We start from the raw sequence: 14,081 nt of genomic DNA, 5'->3' as shown, positions 1-14,081 counted from the left end.
TTGGTCGGGAGGGGAAAACCTGCGTAATGTACCTTCACCTTGGAATAACTGGGATGAATGCAGCCTCCCGACTGAGGAATGTGCATCTTATTGTGAAAATTTAAACCAGAAAGTTATTTTTGTTTGGATAAACACATAAATGTTCCACTATCAGGGTCTGCAAGCATATGAGGCCTGTGGTAGGCTGTGTGTGATGTACATGATGTGTGAGTGCAAGTACGTGTCACTAATGCTTCATATGCTTTTTTTCAGCCAAAGTTTTACTTGCTTGGTCCAGAGCTGTGACAGTATCATTACTCATCATGGTTTTGTGGAACTTGAGGCCAGACGCTAAGCTGTTTCTGATCTCAGACCAGTTTCTACCAGATCTGAGTCCAACGACGATTCTTTCCTTTTGGAACCGAAGAGGGTTTTCGGTTGTTTTGGCACAAATACTCAGATTTAATCAGAAAATGAGTGGAAAGGATTTCAGTGGTTTGACTCAGATTTGGATTCTACAAGCACAGGGCAGAGTCAAACTAAACCTTAAAATGGATGTATCTATAAGATGTACCATGAGCTTTTATTTTGTTGGGGTCATGCTTTTCTACTGTGTTCTTCAGCTTGGAAAAAAAAGGTAGCTCTAGCAAATTTGATGTGCAAAAGTAACTTTTCTTTTCTCGTGGTTGGCATTTTGATTGTAAATACCTTTTCTGGTAATCGTCCTCAGTTGGATCTATGTACCATGGATTTGCTTAGATGGCTCTTTCAAATGTAATGATAGTAAATGTTCTTTATAAATATCCAGAATGTATGATGAGAGAAGAAAAATACAGCTCAACTGGAAACTGTGTTTTCGTAGGAATCTGTGCCATCGTGTTGTCTTGAGTATAAGCACACTGATATTAGATCTTTAGATGGGATGAGGTTTTTGGAGCTGATTTGCCCAGACAGTCATAGCCATGTTTTGATCCAGTTTCTTTCAAAAAGCATCAAAACCAAAATCGCTAAAGACATTGCTCCTTAATTTCTCTGCAAAGAAGTCCTCCGCTTGGAATGATTATGGAAAACAATATAATTTAACCATTAGCATTTTCTGATTTTGCAAAAATGCCAATTTAAAGACTGTACATTTTGTGTCCAGTGGCTAAGTGTTTAGTTTCAGCTATTTTGTAGCATGAAAGATGGAAACAGAGCGAAACGGCTAACTAGCTTTCTGGCTAGCTTTGGATAATTAGCTATTTAGCATGCTCTGTCTTGTCTAAACATGATGTTGTGGATTTATGAAAAAAATGTTTACATATCTGATTGTGTATGGTTTCAACAAAAAAGGGATAAATTATCAAATGGTTAAAATTTAGAAGTGCTGGTTTGTGCACTTAAAAATTAACTAGGGAGCCAGGCTAGCTGTTTCCATTCCATACGCTAATGGATAATTAGCATGTTAGCCTGCTCTAGCCAAAGATAGCAACAAGCAGAAAGACCTAAAAGTCACAAGTTCTGAGAAAAAAGAGCACATATTTGGTTGTATATGGATTAAAATACTAAAATAAAGTCACAAAGTAATACTTAGTTAAAATGTAGATGTGCTGGTTGTAGAAGTTTTTAAAACAGAAAAAAAAAACGTCACAGCCAGGCTAGCTGTTCTCCCTGCTAGCTAGCTAACTGGTAAAAGATGGCAGAGACCAAGACGTATCGAAGTTGCTACTTAAAAGGTTTAAATAAAAATTCATATATCTGCTTGTGTATGGACTAAACAAAACATAAGATACATTACCTGCTGGTTTCCTTTCTTTTTTTAAAAAGAACTCAACTGAAGGCAGAGGGAGGCTGTTCCTCTGCTTCCGTTTTTGTGTGAAAGGAACCTCTGGACTTCATTTTAGCATACAGACATAAGAGCGGTATTTATCTTTTGTAATTTCCAGCCAAAATGACATTAAATGTAAAGCAGGTTTTCCAAAATCTAAAATGGATCCTTTAAAATATATTTAAGCAGGCATTTATTGCAAATAACTATGTTTGCATTAGATATAATTAACATTATTGGCAAAATGCTTCATCCAACATCCAAATGTTAGCTTAGCATGAAGGCAGGAAGTTATGAATAAAGCTAGTCTGGCTCTGACCAAAAATATTTGTCAACCCGAAACTTTTTAATCCACTATATCTTGTGTACTTATTAAAATTAAGAACCATATTAGCCGTTTCCCTCAGTTTCCAGCTCAGCTAACTCACTGACACCAAAAGCCATGTAGCCCAGGTGACTGTGACAAAACATCCAACACTTACCTGATGTCATACCTGAGCTGTCTGGCCAACAGCTCCTGACTTCACTGTAGAAATGATGGCTGCCGTCATAACCGTGTTCAAACCACTCCTGCGTCAGCTCATAAACACACCATTCAGGAATCTTCTGGTCTTTGGGGATGGATTTCCCAAACTCACACCAAATATGTCAGACCAACCACAAACGAGACGGGAGAGAAACGAGAAGACACGTTGTGTATCTCTGGTTTGTCTGTGTATTCTGTGTCTATGATAGTGTAAAAGCATTCTGGGGAAGAGTTGAAGGATATTTTCAATGGCTCTAGGTGGCCAGCATTAGGAAATGTGTTATTTTTGTTACAATACCTCCTGAAAATAAAGTCTATTTATCTGTGAAGAGACAAAGATTTACAATAATACAGAGGACTACATAGAAATTATGACAGATTTTAAATGATGTAAAACAGATATAAATGAAAACATGTACAGTTCATTTGGTTTTGAACACGATACAGAAATGTATATGCGTCAGTATTGAGTTTGATTTTATATATTTACCATTTTATTACATTGTAATGTTGTGACTGCAATGGAGAAAAAATATAAAGGAATATAAATTAATTTTTCCAAACGTGTGTCGCTCTTCCTTTCCATTGACATCTCACACGAGCACAAAAAGTCACATTTTCAACTTTTATTTATTTTAAATGTCAATAAATCACACAAATCTCTCTACAGGCCAGGCACAAGTTGCATAGTACACGAAGGACTTTTTTTTAACACTTCTAAAAACAGTAACTTTGATGGTCAAACACAAATTGAGAGCAAAGATGCTGCATTTAAACATATATACTGAGTTTTACACTATTCTACTGCCCTGAATTTGACTCGAGAATTCTTTCATGGCACAAAACTGCCCAAAATTGGAATATGGTGGAAATGGGGAAGCATTTTTCCTCTTTCTGTAACCACTTATAAAATGTTTCTCCTCCTTGGTAAGCAGAGAACTTTGAGCAGGTGTGTTTATGTGGAATCTTGAACAGTGCAAGAGAGGGCTTTACAAGAAAAAATTCTACATTTCTAAGTCTAAAAAGTGCAAAAGAAAGAGCAGAACATGGCAAGAGTTTGGACGTGAAATTTTCCCTCTTCGCTTGTTTCAGTACCCAGAGTTACATTTACACACACAAAAAGATGCATGAAGAATATACACATATCACTACGTACATGGTTGGAGAAGCATGCAAGCATTGAAGGAGAAGGCCTGCAATATTCAATGATGTGGGTATTGTAAACAAATCCCATGAAAAGAGCAAAAAAACAAAAATGTCTCCCATAATTTCCATCATCTTATGGAACTCCTGAAACAGCTGGGCATTGTAATATGTATCAGATGTTACTGAAATGTTCAATAATAGGGATTATTACTGGGTGTATGTGTAAGCTAACTATTGTATATGAAGAAATGTGTCCCTCAGTGCAATAGTGTGTCTCCCTGATATGTTTCTAATAGTTTTTAGATGACAGTGGCTTTGAAACACAAAATACTTGCGAATTTGGTGCATCTATTGCTGGGTTTGGTCTTTTAAATTGGATTTGTGTATAATAAGAAAAATAGAGAATATAAGCGGACTTTTCCTGTGACCTTGAAGCAGCAAAACTCCACCGTTTTTGATCCCAACACCCGAAAGACACCAGACCTGTGGCTGCTTAGCGTCTATTCGGATCAATTAAATACATTTTTAAAAAACGCCTCCTAAATGATTTTTGAAGTTTCAACCTGCCGCCTGAATTTGATCTATTTTAAATCTAGGTGATCCACTGCGCAGCTATCCCACTTGATGCTAATAATAGGTATTATATTGCTTTAATTTTGTGACACAAATCCCTCTAAGATGTTATTTTCTCCAAGCAATGATTATCTGGAGCATCTGTTGTGCATCTTAATAATAATAGTCTTTGGTATCAGTCACATGAAGAAGCACAGATGGACGCGTGACACATCTACACTTGAAGTGAACGATTTGCATAGAAATCAGCCTCCTGAAAACAAGATTTCACCTTGGTGAGCCATTAGTAGTCATTGTTAGTAATTAATTTCTCTTTCAAACATGCAAATGAAATTCAAACCCTTATTCTGCAGACTAATAAACTCAGAAACTGACAGTACATAAGGAAATCTGCAGAGTAATGCCATTCAAACCTCAGCATCTGAATGAGATTCAGTTTAAATTTTAAATGAGCTACTAGCTCCCTCTGTTGACAAAAAGTTGACACTACAATGCAACAAAAAATGCACACTTAAATGAACTATATCAACACAATACAAGTAATCTCTTAAATCAGTAACTCAAATAGAATTTTCCTTTCTTCTCCCAGAATAAATCTCATTATCATTGTTCTTCCACCAACAATATTTAGTCAATACAAATTACATTCCACAGCAAGACACCACTGGCTTCCCGTCACATGTTCAAGTCCAGGGATTTTTAACAACAGTAACTTTATGGAGTCTTAACAATAACTCTCCTCACTTTACCTCCAGAAGTAGGCGTCAACAGGCCTGAAGGCTTTTAAACAACACGTCTTTTCACTGCATGTGTTACAAAACACGAACACGCTGACGCCGGAGTGACACAGAACAGTAAAGTGCAACATGTCGAATACCTACTGGAGCACAAACACGGATCAGCTTCGAATGGTTCACTCTAACAAGGGGTCGTCGTCGTCGTCGTAGTCGACCTGCAGCCTCTGGAAGGGTCGTGGCCCTAAGCGGCGGCGGACTTTCAGGAACCTGAACAGAACTGAGGTGAAACAAGGTTTATTAGTTTGTTTTTCTGCAAGGCATTCATGATAACAGGTTGCAGGATGAGCAGAGAACCTGAAACTCACAAATGTGGCAGCAGCAGATTTTAATAAATAAGCTGCTATCATTACAGAAGAGGGTTCAGTAGAAGAAGGCTCCTCTTTAGATAACCGTCTGTCTTTTGTGGGGTTCCCCTGGGGTCTATGCTGGGTCCTCTTCTATTCTCTAACAACAAGCTACCTTGGGACATAAAAAAACCTTTTTCAAGGCTGCATGTGTGAATGCACACCCTGGTCACTTATCCATAAAAACCTATGAATGTTTCCATATAACTTTCAACATGGCACAAATGTGAACACTGACAGACAGACACGTCCAAGCAATGACACTTTGTGCTCATTTGAAGGATTTTTCCACATTTCAACATCAATATTTATATGAAATCATCGCAGAGCTGCTTTACAAACAGTTCTTGTTCCAAAATCACAACAGATCGTCACACTTTTTCCTCTATAATTTTAAATCTATTAGGCAAGAATATTAAATATCCATAATAATAAAAGCATACCGCGATGAAAATGGACACAAACAGTTTTAAAATAAATGATACCAATAATGAATATGAGTGTTTTTCCCCACAAGATGTTGCGAGGAGCTGAAGTTTGTTTTTTCCAGCTGTTTGGAACTACTAGCTCCGAGTTTGTTTCATATCTGCAGCATCAGACCGAAAAACAACAGCACCGTAACTCATAAACTATCGCGGACAGAATCAGGATCGGGATCCGACGGCAGGCCACACTGCTGTCTTCACTCTGAAGTGTCTGAGTGTCTACAGAGAGCTGTGAGCATTTACAAATGAAGCAACAGAAGAAACTTCACAATTTAGGTTTAATTACAAATTATCCAGACTTGGACAAATGGACGAGCTCTTAACATTTCTTCATCTCAGATAGTCACAGTTTATCAGCTGCTGTTTAATATTTTGTCTTCAGGTTGAGTCCTGAACTTGTGTTTAGGGAATCAGAAATAAACTGGGATGTTAGTTATTTGGACATTTTGATCAGTGTCTATTAGTTTCATATTCATCTGTTATTGCAATATTATGTTTTTTACATAATTTGGTGTATTGATTACTGCTGCGATGTGTGGATGCAGCCATGACGAACATTAATGAATAAATGAGCTGTGTGGGAAAGGAACTGAATGACAGAATGCCATTTAGGTTTGAGTAACACAGCAAAGTTCCAAGTCGCATGTCTGAAAGGGGCAATAGATATGCTGCTGCAATCATTCGTCCTTACCAGTGATTGCAGTGAGGACCAGCAGGACTCCCACCACCAGGCCGATCACCATGGGGGCGTCCCAGCAGGTCTCAGCAGCCAGCAGGCACCGAGCCTGGGTCAGGGTGCCGTTGTTGGGCCGCGGACGCACCGACAAGAGGTGGCACATGAGCAGGTAAACGTCCACGCTGTGCAAGCTGCTTATTTGATAACCCTGACGGAAGCTTGGCCCCGTCGCTGCCAGGAAGGGGTGCATGCTGGGAAGGGAGTTGTCGTAGCCATGATCCCCCACTGAGGGAGGAAATAAGAGGGAGAGCTGATGGATGGAGGTAGCTGTCAATAATATATGCATTAATTAGTCGTGGTTGGTCACTATTCTCTTATTCTGAACAAATTTCTGTCAAAAGCTTCATCTTACTGACAAACATGAATTGCCTGAAACATCACAAGTGACTCAATTTTCTCCTTCACAATCACAAAAAACTAAGAATAATTTAGATACATACGCCTCGGCAGCTTGTTGCCTCGCTGCACTATGGTCCAGCCCTCGTCTGCTACCAGTATGATGGGCTGGATGCGCTCATTGTTCCGGTAGTGCAAACTGTCGGGGATGGTGTTCTTTAAATATGCCTTCATGTGAGGGTGGCATTTGGTGAGGTTGTTGAAGAGAGCCTCTGTGTCTGCATAACACAAGAAACATGAGCACCACTGGAGAATGGAAAAGCAAATTTGGGATCAATCACACAAATTCGAGTTACTGTTCTTGGGGATGAGCGCCGCAACAGGTGTCAAGTCCACTGGTGTGTAGCTGTCACGCTGGAGGCAGTCTTCCAGTTTTATGAGGCGCTCGGCTGAGCACTGGGCCATGCCGTGGTCGCTGGTTATCAGGATGTTGATGTGACCCCAGAGGCCGGTTCGCTTCAGCTCCGACATCAGCAGACCGATGTTGTCGTCGACCTGATCACACGCAAACAGACATGTCCGTCAATAAGTGTCTCCATCAAGCAAATTCTGAGCGAAAGCAGCTCAGTAGAAATTTCATTAAGGGTCACGAGACAATGGATCATGCCAAAGTTATGCTATTACAACAACAAATTTACATATTTATTAAAATTTATTTTTTATTTATTTATTAAAATTTTATAGGTGTAAACAAGTTTTTCTCAAGCAAGACAGTAGACTTGTTGGCATCATTAAGCATAAAAAGGACACAAGCATCCAACACAGTAACAAAGCCAAAGACTCACAGAGGTTATGTAGCAGGGAATTTAATTTAAGCTAAGACACTAGAAATCTGCATCTAACTGACATAGTATATAAAAGCATTTACATATGCATTATTAAGGATTTGCTTGAATGAACGACTTTTCTACAGTGTGTGTCAAGATATAGAGTTTCATTGAGCATTTAAAGCGTCCACATTATGCACATTTTCTGCTTTCTGCAGTCAGAGGTAACATTAGTTTTTGAGTTAAACATTCTTAAAGAGGTTTAAGGTCATGCTGATTTTTGTGCTGCTTTCTTTCACCAATCTGTGGATCAGTGTTTGAAGTGCCATAAGTTGAGGAAAAATGTAGGTAGTAATCAAAATTTTGCATGCTCATTGATATGTATATATGGATTTCGATGATACAACCCTGTTTTGATAGAACAATACAAACCATTTACACGATGGTGCAAAGTTTGGTCAAAAAATGCTCCAATATTCCACCAACAAATTTTTATTTTTCACCCTAGGGGGCTGAATTTTCCCCCAGTGATTGACACAAATAAAAACTGTAGAGTATGTAGGCATACTTCATCTATGACCCCAGATGTTTCACTTAATAACATATACAGAAAAAAAAATCTGACAAATGTGAGATGGTCAGGTGTGAACTTTAAAAAAAAAAAAAACCTGATGAATATAGCTGGAATGACCCTTATTAGTGCAGGACCTGCAGTAATCACTACGGATATTGGATGATGGTCCTCAAACAAAGTGGGAAGTTGTAAATTCTCCAGAAATCCTGTGCTGTATTTGCCGATTGTGATTAGCAAACATCATTATCATTCGATATGATGCAACAGTCGAATCTGTATCTATCTGAGGGAAGACTGGCTGACTGTGAGGCAGCTGCTCACTCTTTGTTTGAAGGCGTGCCAAACTAGCCACGAGGCAGGTGTTATGCAAATGTGTCACATGTAGATAAGAAACAGAAGGAAAAGCCTGGACTTTAAACAAAACATCCAGGCAGGTGAGGCGCAACGCTTTCTGTAGGGGAGAAAAACTCCCATTGGGGTGGACTTTGGCCTTAGCAAGTTTGCAAGCCTTTTATAGACATAAAGTAGAACAATCTAAAGGAACGGGAGGCACCCAAAAAGCAGAGTGAAGCACATCACTGCACCTCCTTCAGCACTTTGCCCATGGCAGTGGTGTTATCTGGGCCAAAGATGTGGCCTGACCGGTCTGGCTCCTCCCAGTAAAGCGCTGCGAACTTCACTCCCTCCTCCTGTCATAATGATAAGAACATTAGAGAATGTCAGAGAAAAGCTGCAAACCCTTCCAGACTTTTCAAATTCAACTACACTAACTATACATATTATCAAAGCAAGCACACTAAAGTAAGTTCTCAACCTTTCCGTTTCCCAACATCCACTTTGTCACGTTCCCGAGTCGCTGCTGGAAAGTCACATTCACGTTGTACGGAGAGAAGTGCGTCGCCGTGCGGTTGCCGAAGATCACTTCGGAGCCGGGCCACATCATGGCCGCCGTCTTGTAGCCGGAGTCGAGCGCCGTGATCCAGAGAGGCTGAGCTTTGCTCCACCACATGGGGTCGGTGTCGTTGGGGAGGTGGAAGCGCTTTCCGGTGATGGGGTCGTACATGTTACTGGACACGATGCCGTGAGACTCTGCATACAAACCAGTCACCTGGAGAGGAAAACAAGAACAACTATTAGTGATTGTATTGTGACTGTTAAAAGTCATTGTTATGCTAATATACTGTGTATTTGAGTTATAATAGGCTTAAATGGTCTAGTGTGCAAAGCAGTATAGAAACCTAGAAATACTTCAATTTGTGCAGATGTACTGTACATGAGTACGAGGGAGAGACTGATTACTGGCCTGGCTGATATTCGGCATTTTACTGTCTGTATCTGTAAATTATTGACAGATTATTGATAAATTAAATATCTGATGTCACTCTATGGTCTCAGAAATGTCTCTCTCAAGCAGCAAAAACTGAACAAACAACACAAACTGTTCCCACAAACCAGAAAACTAGCTACTCTCACAGTGGCTAAGACTATGCTAATGGCTGGCGGCTAAGTTAGAAGGCAGCTTCAGATTACCCTGAAACAGAATCTGGAAAACAATAATTTTTAAAGGTTTAAGATATGAACTTTAGTTGAAAATAAAAGTGGCAGGACAGTGAAAGATTAAGAAAACAGAAGAACAGCAGACAAACTGATCAATATCAGTGGATCTCACATAAATAAAGGAGAGCGTCCAAATTTACTTACTCCTATATTCAGTCATAGACACTCCTATTATTGAAGAGGTCTAGTTATGAATGAGGTTCCTGCTATTACATGCTCTTAAAACATTACATTTAATGTATAAAGGTCTCAAATATAGGTCAACCTAGTGAGTATGTTGTTTCAGCAGGGGTGTTTTGAAACTCGTCGTTGTGACATTAAAATCTACTGATCTTAAACTCTCCGACAGATTGACAGCATACACAACTCTACGTTTTTATCTGTTTACACTATCAGATAAACAGTTTAGAAGACGTGTTTGCAGACAAGCCTCGCACGCCACCATCTGACAGAACATCTTCCCCAGCAAATGCTCACCAGGCTATAGTGGTTTGGAAACGTCTTGGTGATAAAGACATTGGTGAGCTGCTCCACCAGGACCCCCTGGCTGTACAGGAGCTTCAGGTTGGGCATGGGGAACCTCTGCAGGTAGTCGGCTCTGAATCCGTCAAAGGACACCAGCAGAAGCGGCAGAGGACCCTGCTGGGCCGTGATGTTGTCCGTGGCCACAGCACTAACGCCACACAGGAAGCCCAGCAGTATTTGAAACAACATCCTGAAAGGACGAGAAAGAAAGACGCTTGAGTCATATCATATTTTCCTATCTGCTCTACTACCCACTTAGCTGTTGGCGGTGCAGTTTCAATCTTACATTGTTAAACTGTCATTACAGTCATGTATGTTCATTGGAAAACATTTAGCAGGAAACAAAAGTCAGCTTTTGAAGTAAAACAACAGAGAAAAATAAAGAGAATAGGTGCGATGTGAAGCATTATTGCCACATACAGAAGCACAGAGAGAGAAAGTTCATCTGTGGTCCCCTTTTGCTAGGTAGGAAGTGAAACATAGCAATACCTTTATGTTGAAACCACAAGCAAAACTGGCAGTTAGCATAGTTTAGTCCTGTCTGCTTGCAGTTTTTCTACCTTTTAGCTCATAGTGTGGTCAAAGTATTCTGCTTGAAGCACAGGTAGGTAGGTTAACCTAATAATTAGTTGTGTTAACATTTAGGAAATCTGTCCCTCCACAAGCAATAACATTTTCCTTGTCTTGTAGCATCTGTTTCTGTTTTATATTTTTCTGTTTCTGTAATTTGTGATTGCCTCTTGCACATTATTTGCACATAAAACACTAACATTTATATTATCTGCTTTTATGGTGGTGGGAACTTTATTTTTTTTGCTGTGACAACTGATTTTCACCCTCTCTGATTAATAAAGTCTTTCTATTCTTTTGGAAAGTAAGTGATTGTATGACATTCTTACTGCTGGTGCAGGATGGAGATTTTATGAACAATTTCCATTAGGCATTTTAATGAAGGACTGTGAACTGCAGAGTGCAATATCCTCTTTCATATGTATCAGATTACAGGGCACACACACACACACACACACACTATTGAGACAATAAAACTTAGGTTTTCAGAGAACTGAAACAGATACTGCGCTTGTGTAAAAACAGATTTTAGATCACACACATCCTATCAATACACACAGAAATTTATTCTATACAGGATAATGACTGCTTTCTTAAATGGGGCTATGTTGTTCCTCATTTCTGTAAAATTTAATATACTTATTCACATTAAATTAGAGCAAATTCCAGCAATAAGATTAATTTCAGACACAGCTGGAAGACAGAGAGACATTACTATCTCTGCCTATTCCTCTCCCCACCTGATTAAATTACATCAACTGGATTTCAAGACTTCTGTGAAGTCAAATTTGTGACTATCACAACTGTAATGGTGCAAACTAAGAAAGGAACTAACTAAATAAGCCCCCAAACCTTTCAAATAAAATGGTTAAGTTTGTACACACACCTTGTCTGTTAGAGGCAATGTTAGAGGCACCACAGGCATTATAAAAGTAATTCTCCCTCGTCTGTATCACATTATTGAACACTTTACTATGTATGCACATATTTATAGGCATATTGAAGAGCCAATAAGGCAGCGACGCCACTGACTTCCAGCTAAAAACTATGCCGATGAGCAGGTCACATAATCGCAACCAGGAAGACGACGTTTCCTACACGGAAAATACCGAAAATCCCCACTTTTATATACATGAAAAACACTGAACATTACGCAGAAGTCAAACAAAAAATGTGTTATATGAAATAGGTGGTACAAATTAACGTTACTTTCACTCTGAGCGAAAGAGCTGGTTAGCCGTCAGCGTAGCATATATTAGCCTGCTAATGTCACAGTTCACATAACAAAGCTAACAGTCTGTTTATTCATTTTACCTGTTACAGAGCTGAAAGGTTATATATATTCTCCAGATAGTACGGTTGATTATCTTTCTATTTCCGCGGCAACATCATTAAGCAGCCTCCACTAAAATCTACAAATGCTGAGACGTTATCAAGCTAGCTAATATTATGTTTAAGAAGCTCCTGTGGAGAATTTCAAAATAAATCCCTCTTTGAAACATCAAACATTATAATGAAAAATAATACTACTTTCTGACTTCTGTTGCTTCGTTTTCGTTTATAAAAGCACTTTAATTGCTTATAATAGTGACTAAAAACTCATTAATTTGTGTGAATTATTTTATTTATGGCTTCTTTTTAAACGCAACACCTTTATTTTGATGCATGAACTTTCTACCGTTACTTTTCTTGCAGTGGATTTTACGCAACAGTCTTACCATGATTGACAGTTCAAATCAGCCTTGAGAATCAGTTGTGGGGCGGGACAAGTATGGTGTTTGATGCATTTAAGTTCAAAAATTAAAATAGCTGTTGAGCACATGTTAAATAATTACTTTTAATGTACACATAAGTTGAATTGATCAGTCAAGATTACGTGTGCCTAATTTTGTAGTGGAATCACTTGAAAATAATCCTATAAGATAATAATGTGGCAGTCAAAATTAGTAATGCATGACCAACCCAATGCCTCTCAACAATACATTGCAGCATTGTATTGCAATTTAACAGGCAGGCTAGCATGCATTCCTGCATACAAATGTGTTGGTATCCCTTCTATATACATTCTGTACCCTTCAGGCATTTTAATTCACTTTAATATACACATGCTGGAACTTGTATGAGACAAGACAGTTGTCTCACACAGTAAATGTTTAATCCAGCATTACATGGCCTGATCTAGAGAATAAATTCTTCCTTTTTTGTCCTTTGAGTTTGACCTTACACAGCTGAGTACTTTTAAAGTGGTGGAAAGTCGTTAATTTGCTCAAATACATACTTAAGTACAAATGTCAGCTACATATTTGCACTTTTGCTACTTTATACTTCCACTCCATAACATTTCAGAGGGAAATATTGTCCTTTTAAACTCCTGAATGTTTTACATAATGAATGTTCTAATAAGCTTTTACAATAGAACACCTTTTTGACTTGTGGAATTTGTATTTGGGTTCAGATCTATGAGTTCTTAAATGTTCAAATGACTCAATGTTGCACCAAAAATCAAGTTAGAGAAAATATGACAACAGATGTATGTTATAGAACTTTTCCCTTCTATTCACGTGATCTGCTGCCTCTGTACATAAAACTGTATATAAAGTTGATCAAAGAAGCTCAACACAACAGGAACATGCTTAAGCTGTAATTTACAGTCAGTTCTTTGTATTTAGTTGAACATAAATGATTAACTTTTTGATGACACCGCTCAACAAATGCAGCTCTCCTTTATCCACCGCTGTCTGTCCTTGGCATCGTCTTGTAGCCATCCCCGTCCAAAGTCCAGGGGTGCTTTTTGATAAGACTGAGAGCGATTGTCGGCATCACAGTCACTCCGCTCTACACCTTGACTCGCTCCACTGGTCTCACCTCACTTCTCCTTCTTCAGCCAGGATGGATCACCGTGACGTGAACGTGTATGAGACTCCAAATCTCACCTACCAGAATGAGAGCACAGGAGAATATGACCTGACCATCGAGACAACATATGAAGAGCACATATATGTGACGACAGAATATGAAAATACCCGTCGGGGCTCAGATATACCAGATGCACCATCTCTGCCAGCACCGGACCGTCCTTCAGAGGAGAGGCGAGGCAGTTCGGCCTCTTCATCCTCCTCGTCTTCTTCACACCACGAGGACGAACGGAAAGGGGGATCGGAGGGATCTAGTCATGAAGAGGAGATAGAGGAAGTGGTGGAAAGAGAGAAAGAGGGATCTGAGGGATCCAGTAGCGACGAGGAGGTAGAAGAAGTGAGACAGAAATCAGAATCAGAGGGATCTAGTCATGAAGAGGAGGA

The 14,081-nt window shown here is 39.2% G+C and overlaps 1 protein-coding gene across 1 annotated transcript; it reads right to left on the bottom strand.

Annotated features, from left to right (window-relative positions):
• Positions 1-2,923: 2,923 nt before the first annotated feature.
• Positions 2,924-12,225, bottom strand: enpp4 (ectonucleotide pyrophosphatase/phosphodiesterase 4). Its single transcript, XM_022197715.2, has 8 exons — positions 12,097-12,225; positions 10,165-10,402; positions 8,945-9,238; positions 8,715-8,819; positions 7,086-7,284; positions 6,834-7,007; positions 6,349-6,618; positions 2,924-5,045 (listed from the first exon to the last, which is right to left on the bottom strand). Exons 2-8 carry the CDS (start codon positions 10,399-10,401, stop codon positions 4,945-4,947), a joined length of 1,380 nt encoding a protein of 459 aa, XP_022053407.2. The 5' UTR covers position 10,402; positions 12,097-12,225; the 3' UTR covers positions 2,924-4,944.
• Positions 12,226-14,081: the final 1,856 nt, after the last annotated feature.

The sequence above is a fragment of the Acanthochromis polyacanthus genome, chromosome 22 (assembly GCF_021347895.1).
Source record: "Acanthochromis polyacanthus isolate Apoly-LR-REF ecotype Palm Island chromosome 22, KAUST_Apoly_ChrSc, whole genome shotgun sequence".
Classification (NCBI taxonomy): Eukaryota; Metazoa; Chordata; class Actinopteri; family Pomacentridae; genus Acanthochromis; species Acanthochromis polyacanthus.
This window is presented reverse-complemented; position numbering and strand designations above follow the sequence as displayed.